Raw genomic sequence first — 12,052 nt, forward strand, 5'->3', positions numbered from 1 at the left:
AGAGCCATGCAAACTCATCAGGTTCATATAAAGTGAGTTGGGGAACTATAGCTACTATGAGGCAGGGTCCAGGGGTAGTGGTATTTATGCTAGTCAGAAGTGTCCCACAGCACCAGAAGTAAGCTAATGGGGGGGGCTGTATGGACAGTGCTTACAGAGACATTGTGGGTGCAGGTGAAATTAACAGAGCCAGAGTTGCTGGTATAAAGGCACACCAGTATGAATGAATTGCCTATGTGTTCTAGAAAAAGCGGGACTGAGGGGACAGAGGGATGGGGCTCCATAGGGGGGTTTTTTGTGGTAGCCTCCAGGGAAGCTGGAGGCGTGTTGTTTAAAGGTGCTGCTGTAAGAATGGGTCGTGAAAGGGATGCACACAGCAAGCAACGGGAAGTGTTGAGAACAATCTGAGAATAATTTAAAAGATTAATTGCGTATTGGAGATATAGGGGCCAGGTAGCCCATTTTTTAGTGACTTCCATGGCCAAATTTATTTGGAAAGCCGAATGGAGCTTATTTTCTGTTTCTTTAATGACTTGATTTACTTGTTCTCTATGTTCAGCCAACGCCAATAGTCGGGAGATATGTATAGTTCCTGTAGGATATGTGGAGTATCCATCATTATATAATTTACCTGTAACTCCCTCTTGCCAACGGGTATCCCAGGGATCAGAAATCTGAATAGTAAACTGGGACCCTTGTAATCTGAGAATACTGGGCTTTCCTGTTTTAGTTTTTGGCGAGTGGGCATCATGAAGAATGCAGGACCAATAGTGGCAGCCTCCATAAGTGGAAACATCAGTAAGGCATCCGCTCCTGTCTTTATTATCAAAGGGAAAGCAGGCATAAGGCCGATGGGTGCTAGATATAGTCTTGGGAGAAATATTAATAACAACATTCTCCCGGCAACCTATAGGAGGACAGCGTGCTGTGCCAATGTTTTGAACTGTAGTGTGTGAGTCTTTAGTTTGTGTCTCTCTAACCTGGAATTCCCACTGATAAACAAGAGCTGTGCAGGTGGGAATGGCCAATATTAGGGGCATGTAGAGAAGACAAGGAAGCATCACACGGCTGGACTTCTCTGGAACCATCTTCAGATTTTAGTGTTGTTTTCCTGAAAAACAGAAGAAAAAAAGGCCTCAGGAACTTACGTTCTTGGGCACGGAGTACATTAGTAATTTTGGGGGCTTTAGGGAAGTGTATCAACACTGTTTTTAAGAAGAGCAAGGCAATCTCCCCTTGAGGGTGAGATTCCATTGACTTGTCTAACAAGTCTTTCAGGAAGCCACCTAGGAGCTCCTTCGTTTTGATCATACATGCAGGCTGAGCCACGTCCCCGTATGAGGACAGGGTCGGGACCCTTCCATTGTGAGGTAAGAGGGTCACACCACCTGACCATGGCTTGTCTATCATGGGTCTTGGGATGCCAGAGACGGTCAGCAGCAGATCTTTCTTGTGCATCGAGATTGAGAAAATTAAGAACAAAAGGAGCATGGTTGAGGACATTACGTGGTGCTCCACGAGTTTCATAGAGGGAAGTCTTTTTGACTTTATGCAGAGTTGCCTTAAGCGTTTGGTGAGCTCGTTCTACAATGCCTTGGCCCTGAGGGTTATAGGGGATGCCAGTGAGATGTTTAATACAGAGGTTCTGGCAGAAGGACTGAAAGTTTTTCCCAGTATATCCCGGACCATTGTCTGTCTTGATAATTTTATGTTTGCCTATGACTGAAAGGCATTGAAGGACATGAGCAATAACATTTTTGAGGCATCTCCTGTATGAAGGGAGGCAAAGATAAAGCCACTAAAGGTATGAGCAGTAACATGAATGTATTTAAGCTTTCCAAATTCATTAAAGTGAGTAACATCCATTTGCCAAATTTCACTTGGGACCAGGCCATGTGGATTAACTCCAATATGAGGGACTGGGAGTGAGATAGAACAGTCAGGGCAATTTTTAACAATTTCATGAGCTTGGTCACGGGTAACCTTGTATGCAAGGCAAAGGGTCTGAGAGTTAAGGTGGTGGAGAGAATGGGCCTGTTGTGCTAGGGAAACAGGGTCAGTAAGTACAGGGAAAGTTAACTGAGTGGCAGCATCTGCCAGTGCATTTCCTTCAGAGAGGGGACCAGGTAACAGTGTGTGTGCACGCAAATGGCCTATGAAAAAAGGGCAGGTTCAAGCAACAATTAGGGGGCGCAATGTTAGAAATAAGGGAGAAGCATTGGTGGAGGATTTGATAAAAGGAACAGTCTCTAACAAGGGCACTGAATGAGCAGCATAGGCACTGTCTGTATATAGGTTGAAGGGCTGGGAAAGCAGTTCTTGAAATACTTTGATTATAGCATAAAGCTCAGCAAGTTGAGCTGAAGTGTAAGGGGAGAGGCAGGAGGCAGGGTTCCCATCAATCACGTAGGCTGCAATTCCATTAGCAGAGCCATCAGTAAATACCAAGGAGGCCTTATCATGAGGCTGGGTGGCTGTTACTTTGGGGAACACAAAGGGATGTACAGCAGCAAATTGTAGCAGGGGATTGTTGGGATAATGATTATCAATGGTGCCTGAGAAGGAGGCACATGCAATAGGCCAGTCATCAGAGGCTTGGAGCAACCAGTCAAGCTGATCTCTAATGTAGGGTAAGATATGAGAGTCAGGATCTTCCCCAAAATATTGACGGCTCAATTTTCGTGCTTTTATAATCAGCTGTGCAATCAGGAATGGATATGTGGCAAGCACTTTTTGAGGGGAAGCGAGCAGATGAACCCATAGTACAGGATGTCCCTTATCTTTGGCTTTAAGTGATTTTTGCCAGAAAACACCAGTGGGCGTATGAGAAGTGGAACAGATAACAAACACCATGGGTGTATTATAGTCAATTTGAAAAACAGTCTGTTCTTGTATAGAGCGGTTTATAAGGGTTAAGGAAGCTTGGGCTTCAGAGAAAGTTTTCTAGGTGACAATGGGTTTGGGTCACCATTAAGGATTTCATTTGGGGGGAGCAGGGCATGAGTGGGCAATTTTAAATATGGTCTAAGCCATTGAATATCACCTAGAAGTTTTTGAAAGTCATTTAAGGTCTGTAAATGGGAGGTGCGTAGTTGAATTCGAGGGGTTAGCACACGGTGGTGAAGCAATTCATATCCCAAATAAGTATAAGGGTCAGCTATTTCTACTTTATCGGTGGCAACTTGAAGTCCTCTATTTGAAAGGCTGGCTGCCAGGACTTCTAGGCATTGAAACAGGCTGTCTTTTTGGGGAGCAGCCAAAAGTATGTCATCCATATAATGTAGGATATATATGGAAGGCCATTTTTGTCTAATTGGAGCAACAGCCTGATCAACAAATTTTTGACAAAGGGTAGGGCTTTTGGCCATGCCTTGTGGTAATACTTTCCATTGATAACGGGGCTTAAGGCCCTGAAAATTTATTTGGGGTATGCTTGTTGTTTTTGATGGGTTATGTTGTTTTTGCCGGGCTGGCTTCACGGGCGGGTAACAGACGACCAGGGACTCATGGTTGAGCTGTAGGCAGTATCTCTTTATTCATGCAGGACGCAGCACAATCTAAGACGAGCTAAGTTAAACTCAAAGTACAGTACTGTCAAACTCACAATGCTGTCTTTATATATACTTGCCAAGTAAGGTGGAAACAGGATGTGACATAGAGAGGGTGGAGAGAAAAGTGACTGGTGAAAATCAGAGTGTGACAAAGGGGGCAGATTAGGTGAGAATCCTATCACTGAACCACAAATGCCCTGGAGGGAGGGTGGAACTTGTTAACAGTGGTTATGTAAATAGAATGAAGTGGTTATGTAAATAGAATAGTGTTAAGCAGGGGGGATTTAAACCAAATGAAACAGAAGGGGTCTCATGCATACCAACAATTCCCCCTTTCTTTTTAACTAATGGCCATTGTGGGGTGAACAGAAACGTATATCATACAGGCGTTTTCAAAAGAACTGGCATAAGACATGGAAAACAAAATAGGCGAGCAGCAATAACCAATGTGATGTCAAGGGGAACGTTTCTTGCTTCAAAGGGCAAGGCCTAGCAGGCGAAATGGCATTTCTTGCCTCTGGGAACGCTTCATGCCTCTGGGGGCATCTCTTGCCTCAAAGGGCGTTTCCTGCCTCTGTGGGCATCTCTTGCCTCTTGGGGCGCTTCATGCCTCTGTGGGCATAACCTAATAAGGAGGGGGAGTTTTCTGCCTCTGGGGAAGATCCTGCAGGCGAGGGGACATGGTCTATAAAGTCTCAAGGCAATTGGCTGAAGTTAGTCTTTGAGAAACACAGCAGTGTGCACCAGTAAGTCCGATGGAGGTGTCAATCCAAAGTAGCTGACCACAGAAGAAAATGCCAAGGGATGAAACGTTGTACGTCTGTCTTGATGGGGAATGTCGGCCACCAGAATTCTGCTTTTCTGTAGAGAGTGAGCTTTGGAGTCTGTGAATCTGTTTCTTCAGGTCATGCCAGGTCTCATCATTGGTTTCCGGGGGTGTGTTGTAGTCATTCCATCTTGTGGGCGATGTCAGAGAACAGGATCCAAATGGATTTCCAGGAATTCCATTTGAGTAGATGCTTTTTCATGTGAAGACTTTGACAGCTGAAATTCACTTACTTGTCAAACAAAACTTGTAGCAGATTAGAAGTTTACTATAATTGATAACTCCATTATAATTGGAAGTCCTTTCTAGTATGATTTTAAGGTTGTTTAAGCAGTTTAAACTCAATAAAATGCGGAAAGGTAAACAGAAGAACCACGGTTAAAAGCCTCAGGCATGAGAATAATTAACATAATCATTGCACTATCTGCCCCACCCATAACTCATACAGTTTTCAGGATTAAACGTTTCAGATTCATGTCAAGACGTAAAACATAAATCAAAAGAGGTTAAAAACAATTTTTTGGATTGTTTCTGGATGTCTCTAGAAATCATGGCTGCGTCCAGCATTTTTTTTTAAGTCAATGTCAAACAAAAATTCAGTCATTCAAATCATTCTCTTATGAAACGCAACTTGAACCAGATTATCAAGATCTCACCATGTAGGATTAAGAGTCCCCGGAGGGCGTCCTAGTCCAAAAAGGTCCTCGAAATTCCATTTAGGGTGCTTCTGACTGTTCCGGCTGGATTGCTTCAGGCACCCATTTTTAAAAGTGTCTTCCCATCGAAGAAAGAATCCAATCAGGAGAGTAGAACTAACAACGTGTCTCCATACTTGGGAACTGCCAGGGTACTGGAGAATGCTCCTCAAACTAGAGTAGTCCTTCTCCATGGGAAACATTCGAGAAGAAGTCCAGAAAGTCCCAGGGGAAATCTCCATGCATATCCCAAGGTCTACGATCACGGTCATAAAGAACCAAACTGTGGCCTGGAGCAAAATGTAGTCCTTTTCCTCAGGAAACATGGGAGAGGGAATCCAGAAAGTCCAAGGAGAAATCTCCGTGCATCTCCCAAGCTCTATGATCCCGGTCATAAGAAACCAAAGTTCCCAGTCAGGGAACCGAAATGTGGCCCAGAGTAAAATGTTCCAGAGACAGACTAACTGTCTCATGATGAAACAGTAGAGGCTTTGGCAAACCTCTTCATAAGTAGAAAGGGAACCCATGGTGGATGGGTAGCCAAGTTTACTTATCTGGACGATGGGTGGGTAGGGTCCCACGTTGATGTGGTCCATGTTTCAGGGCTTATTTCAGTCCCTGTTCAGGCACCATATGTTGTTTTCGATGGGTTATGTTGTTTTTGCCGGGCTGGCTTCACGGGCGGGTAACAGACGACCAGGGACTCATGGTTGAGTTGTAGGCAGAATCTCTTTATTCATGCAGGACGCAGCACAATATAAGATGAGCTAAGTTAAACTCAAAGTATAGTACTGTCAAACTCACAATGCTGTCTTTATATATACTTGCCAAGTAAGGTGGAAACAGGATGTGACATAGAGAGGGTGGAGAGAAAAGTGACTGGTGAGAATCAGAGTGTGACAAAGAGGGGGCAGATTAGGTGAGAATCCTATCACTGAACCACAAATGCCCTGGAGGGAGGGTGGAACTTGTTAACAGTGGTTATGTAAATAGAATGAAGTGGTTATGTAAATAGAATAGTGTTAAGCAGGGGGGATTTAAACCAAATGAAACAGAAGGGGTCTCATACATACCAACATATGCTGAAGGCAAAATGGGGCCTGTCATCAGGGTGTAAGGGACTAGTGAAGAAACAATCTTTGAGATCAATAACTATTTTAAAATAGCCAGAGGGAATCACTACAGGAGAGGGTAGGCCCAGTTGAAGGGCCCCCATAGGGAACATTACTTTGTTAATAGCTCTTAAATCTTGTAACAATCGCCATTTTCCTGATTTCTTTTTTATGACAAAAATTGGGGTATTCCATGGGGAGGTAGTTGGCTCTATTTGACCTGCAGCAAGCTGCTCCTGCACTGGCGTCAGTGCTGCCTTGGCTTTTTCTTGTGTTAAAGGCCATTGATCAACCCATACGGAGACACTTGTTTTCCAGGCAATTTTTTCTGCTTGGGGTGCAGGTATGTCAACGGCCATTAGGAAAAAGGCGGAGGGGGAGGGTTACCCAGCCCCGACCGATCTGTTCTTTGGATGACTGTAAGGGGGTCTCTAATTCCTTGAGAGTTTTTTCCTAGTCCTCTTCCCGGGAGAAAACCTTGATTTAGCATCTGCCAGGTCACTTTTTCATTGGGGCTGCACATAATAACATTCTTTTGAGAGAGAATATCACGGCCCCAGAGATTAACTGGCAGCCCAGGGATAACAAATGGAGTAACAGAGCCAGTATTGCCCTCTTTATCTGACCAAGTAAGAGCCTGGGAGCTGACTTTGGGGTCAGTGGACTGGCCTATGCCTTTTAAATGGGTGTGAGAGGCCGTTAAGGGCCAAGTGTGTGGCCAGTCTTTTTCAGAAATAACTGTGGTATCAGCCCCTGTGTCTGTAATACCAGTAAAAGTTTTGCCATTTAAAAATAATTTTAAGGGGGGGTCGGGCGGTGGCGCAGTGGGTTAAGCGCATGTGGCGCAAAGCGCAGGGACTGGTGTATGAATCCCGGTTCGAGCCCCCGGCTCCCCACCTGCAGGGGAGTCGCTTTACAGGCGGTGAAGCAGGTCTGCCGGTGTCTATCTTTCTCTCCCCTTCTCTGTCTTCCCCTCCTCTCTCCATTTCTCTCTGTCCTATCCAACAACGAATTGCATCAACAAGGGCAATAATAATAACCACAATGAAGCTACAACAAGGGCAACAAAAGGGGGAAAAAAATGGCCTCCAGGAGCGGTGGATTCATGGTGCAGGCACCGAGCCCAGCAATAACCCTGGAGGAGGAAAAAAAAAAAGAAAGAAAAAATAATAATAATAAAAATAATTTTAAGGAGGGGCGGTCGAGAGAAACCTGTTGAACCCAATATGTGTCTGAAGACCCAGGGGGGTCACTGAGATAGGACTGTTTATGGAAATTATTATTAAGGTGTTGTAAGGAAATAATATTAACTGTGCTAAATGCTCACCGGGTGGAATGACCTGTGTGCCTCCTTGAGAGGAGGCAATAACTTTAATTTCTCCAGTGAAGTTACTGTCAACAATTCCAGGGACCACATGTAGAACTCAGAGGGTGGAACTAGCTCTTCCTAGTATGAGGCCAAACAAATTTGGAGGGAGAGGGCCAAAAAATCCAGTATTTATGGTCTGTGGGCCTGTATCGTGGGTTAATACTGTGCGGGAGGTGGCACAGAGGTCCAGTCCTGCACTGCAAGCGGTGGCTCTCCAGAGACTAGAGACCGATCTGCGGAGGCATTGGGAGTTGGCTGGGGAGGGGAAGCGACTGAAGTGGTTGGGCTGGAGCCCAAGGGACAAACCTGATAGCCCCAGGGTTTGTCCTTTGTGTGGGGGCCAGGGGGCCGGCCCCGCAGGAAGTTTCCCGACTGTCAGGGGTTTAAGAATTGGCCCTGGATGTTAGTTTTAGATTTGCATTCAGAGGCCCAGTGTTTGCCTTTTTGGCAGCGCGGACAAACTGTTGCCGGAAGAGGGCGCTCTAACACAGGAAATTGGACTTGGGTGGCAGCTGTGCATTCTCTCATAAAATGACCAGGCTTTGCAGTTAAAGCAAGTCTTATTATGTTGGCCGGCGCCTGCAGCAAAATTGTTGTTACTGAGGGCGACCCCAATGGCGAACCCAAGAGCATGTGTAGTGCCGATGCCGGAGCAAAGTTTAATATAATCAGCAAGAGTGCCACGCCTGTGAGGACGGATGGCATCTTGACAAGCGGGGTTAGCATTTTCAAAAGCCAAATGTTTAACAAAAGGATTATCAGTTTCCTCACCTCCGAAAAGCCTTTCTGCTGCCTCAATTAAGCGGCTGATAAAATCACTATAGGGCTCTTCTGGGTCTCGTCTAATTTTTGCCAAAGAAGTGGTGGTCGATCCCTTAGGGGGAAGGCGTTTCCATGCTTTTAGGCCAGCCTGCTGTATCTGGGTGAGCAAGCCGAGTGGGAAACGGGCTTGAATTTCATTGGAATTATAAGGGCTCTCACCAACAAGTTTTTTAAGGGTCCAAGTTTTTGAGGAGTCTTTTTTCTCATTGCGCTGGGCCATGTCCCTACAATTTTCTATGAATTCAATTCTCCAGGAGACATAGTCTCCTCCATTAAGAGCAGCACGAGTCAGCCAATTCCAGTCATTGGGAGTGAGCCATTTATCGCTAAATCCTTCTAACAAGGTTATAGAAAAGGGAGTGGTCGGACCATAGTTAGCAACGGCCGCTTTTAATTTTTCTAAGTATTTAAGATTTAGACTTTTATATTTTTGAGAACAATTATCATTATTTGGATTTTTGTATTGAGAACAATTATCATCATTATCATCGTCTGAATTTGATTGGGCTTTGTCATCTTCAGTCTTAGAGGGGGCGGAAGGTTGTGGGAGATTATCATCACTACCAGCATCTGAATCTGGAGGGTCTTCAGGGTCTTCTATTTGTATAGAAGCCTCATGTGCAGGGTCAGTTTGACCCTGACTCTGAGTAACAGGGAAAGCCAAAACTGGTTTTGATTTGGATGGTTTAGTTTTAGTTTTAGGGATTGGGCTTAGGTTTTTTGGTGAGGTTAAAAATGTAAGTTCTTCTGTAACTGCAGCTATTTCTTTTATTAATTAAAGCTGCTGTCTCCGGTCAGCAAGGACCTTGCGGAGTGTGGAAATTCCTGTAAGGGCTCCTGAGCGTGCCCACCTGACGGAAGGATTGTCAAGGAGGGGGTCAGGCTGGAGAGCAGGGGCATGAATGTAGGGAGGGGGATTAAAGGGAGGAGGACACCAATCAGGATTGTGGTATTTGGCAGCCTCTTTTTCTAGCAAAGCCTCATCCTCCGCGGGAAGTGCTGCAGGAGAGGGGGGGTTTTGTAAAACCGGATAGAGGCGGGGGGGGGGGGGGAAGAATGCTGGGTTTCATTCTCTTGTGAATTAGCAATAGGAGGGTCAACAGGGGGAACTTGAATGGGTGAGGTGGAACCTGTAGGGAGGGGGATAGGGCTTTTATTTTCATCGGGTGCTGGGGGATCAAGATCAATAACCACAGAAGGGCACGGGGATGGGGTCTTTGTCCTGGACGGCGGACGAGAAAGTTGCTGTAGGACCTTTTCACCCTCTGTAATAAGGTTTTTAATATCAGGGTGATTATTAAAAATTTTTAAGATATCATTAATTAAATTCCAGTAGGAAAAGGCAGAAACAGGTACACGTTCAGGACCAAAGGACTGATAGTAATCATTAAGACAGTCACCAATTCTCCTCCAACGCTTCTCATCTATAGTGCCTTCCTGGGGGAACCAGGGACAAATATTTCCAATATAGCCTAAAAACTTCTTTAATTCTTTCTTTTTAACCCTAGTTCCTTGTGTCTTGAGGGACTCCTTGAGTCCTTTAATGAACAAGTCTTGTTTATTGAATTCATGTCCCATGGTAGTGCTTACCTCGCCACTGTGACACTCCTCCAGATGCGACTCACAGCCGGGTAATTCCGTGGCGATTTATGCGAGCCTTTGCGTTACCCCCTCAGCCGTGGTGACTCGGTGAATTCGGGTAGGCCTACCCTCTCGATCAGCGGTGTTCCTAGGTCCAGAATGCTTCTTCGCCCCACGTTGGGCATCAGATGCCCCGACCAGCAGAACAGTGAATAGGGGCTAGGAACCTTGGAACCTGGAATGACAGGGACAAGAGACGTGAAAGAATGACAGCAAGACAGGATTCTGATCAAGCTGCAAAATTTTATTGTGTTCACAGGCATTATAAGGCTTTGGGGAAAGGAGGGGGAAGTGCTGGAGGAGGAGGAGGAGGGGGAGCAGTCTTCAAAGTGGAATGTTCCTTGCAACATACAATGGCCGAAACCATGTTTGTTACCACAACTATGTGTTGTGTCACTTGATTTCTGATGAATGGTCTACCTGAGGGGAAATGGCCTGCCCAGGGGGAAATTGGAAACTTGTCTTGAGGGCTTCCATTGTTTCAAAGCTTATCTTCTATCAAGCAGAGAAATGGCTCCTGGCAGCTAGAGTTCAGGATTTACAAACATAAGGTCCTGTGTTTAATCCCCAGCATCACTTTTCAGTGATGATCCAGTAGAGAACCAGATAATATGCAAGGTAAGTAATGATCTTGTACATAAGTAATAATCAGTAAATAATCTCTTCTTTAAATATTAGCTGTGTCCAGAAAATGCCATAAAAGAAGGGCCAGGTGATGATACACTTGTTGAGCACACACATTACAGTACACAAGGACCTGGGCTCAATCCCCTGGTCCCCACCTGAAGTGGGAGAGGCTTCACAAGTGGTAAAACAGTGATGCAGGTGTCTGTCTCCATTCCCTCTCAATTCCTCTTTGTCTCTATCCAAAGTAAATAAATAAATAAAAATATTTTTAAATGACATGAAAGAAATCATTTTTAAATTCATTTGAATGAGGAGGCGTCCTTCCCAAATAAATAAGATTCATTCTTTTCTGAATGTCTGAAATGAATTAGTGTTTCAAAAAGTATCCTAAGCTATCGCTGAAATCTCTCCATTGAAGTTCATGCAGTATCTAATACAGATATTCTTGGATGACATTCTGTTCCACTTACTCTCCCTTCTGTTACATACATAGCCCAGTGAACTGATGGCCAAACTGAAAGAATTGGGAGCTACTATGGATGGATTCCATCGTTCTTTTGAATACATACAGGACTATGTCAACATCTATGGCCTGAAGATCTGGCAGGAAGAAGTATCCCGCATCATAAATTATAATGTAGAACAAGAGTGTAATAACTTCTTAAGAACAAAGGTATCTAAATTATTTAATTCTTGACTATACTTGTCATATGACATTTGAGATCCATGTTCTCAATCTCAGAAATGCCAGCAGTAAGGTTTATTTAAAAAGCTATTCAAATATCAGGAAGTACAAGATAGTCTTTATCATCTTTGAAGTTCCATGAAGATTGCAGAAAACTTGATAACATACCTAGCCTCCAAAAATCACTATGCTGGGGAGAATGAAGATGTAATCAATTGGCTGTAAGAGGGCCAGGCAGTGGCACACCTGGTTAAGCACATGTCCCAACATGCCCAGGGACGAGGTTCAGCCCTTGTTCCCCAATTGCAGTGGGGAGCTTCACAACCAGTAAAGTGTCTCTCTCTTCTTCTCTATCTCCCCTTTCTCAGTTTCTCTCTATCAATAAATAAATTAATAATATTTTTAAATATATTTTCAAAATTTCTTTAAAAATAGCTCTCAGGTGGTCCAGAAGGTGTCACAATGGATAAAACTTTGGACTCTAAAGCATGAGGTCTTGAGTTCAATCCCCAGCAGCACATGTACCAGAGTGATGTCTGGTTCTTTCTCTCTCTCTCTCCTCCTATCTTTCTCATAAATAAATAAAAATCTTTAAAAAAAAAATAGATGTAAGAATAAAACTATTTCAGGCTGGGGAAATAGCATAATGGTTATGCAGAAAGACTCTCATACCTGAGGCACCGAAAGTCCCTGGTTCAATCCCCAGTACCACCATAAGCCAGAC

General features: G+C 44.4%; 1 protein-coding gene across 4 annotated transcripts in view; it reads left to right on the forward strand.

Annotated features, from left to right (window-relative positions):
• WASHC5 (WASH complex subunit 5) overlaps positions 1–12,052 on the forward strand; it is a 106,742-nt gene that overhangs the window by 66,502 nt on the left and 28,188 nt on the right. For all 4 annotated transcript variants that reach the window (XM_060201575.1, XM_016195015.2, XM_060201593.1 and 1 more), the window contains exon 19: positions 11,137–11,316. In XM_060201575.1, the coding sequence (XP_060057558.1) occupies positions 11,137–11,316 (180 nt within the window). The remainder of the gene's footprint in view (positions 1–11,136; positions 11,317–12,052) is intronic.

This window comes from Erinaceus europaeus, chromosome 1 (assembly GCF_950295315.1).
Source record: "Erinaceus europaeus chromosome 1, mEriEur2.1, whole genome shotgun sequence".
In the NCBI taxonomy this organism is placed as follows: Eukaryota; Metazoa; Chordata; class Mammalia; order Eulipotyphla; family Erinaceidae; genus Erinaceus; species Erinaceus europaeus.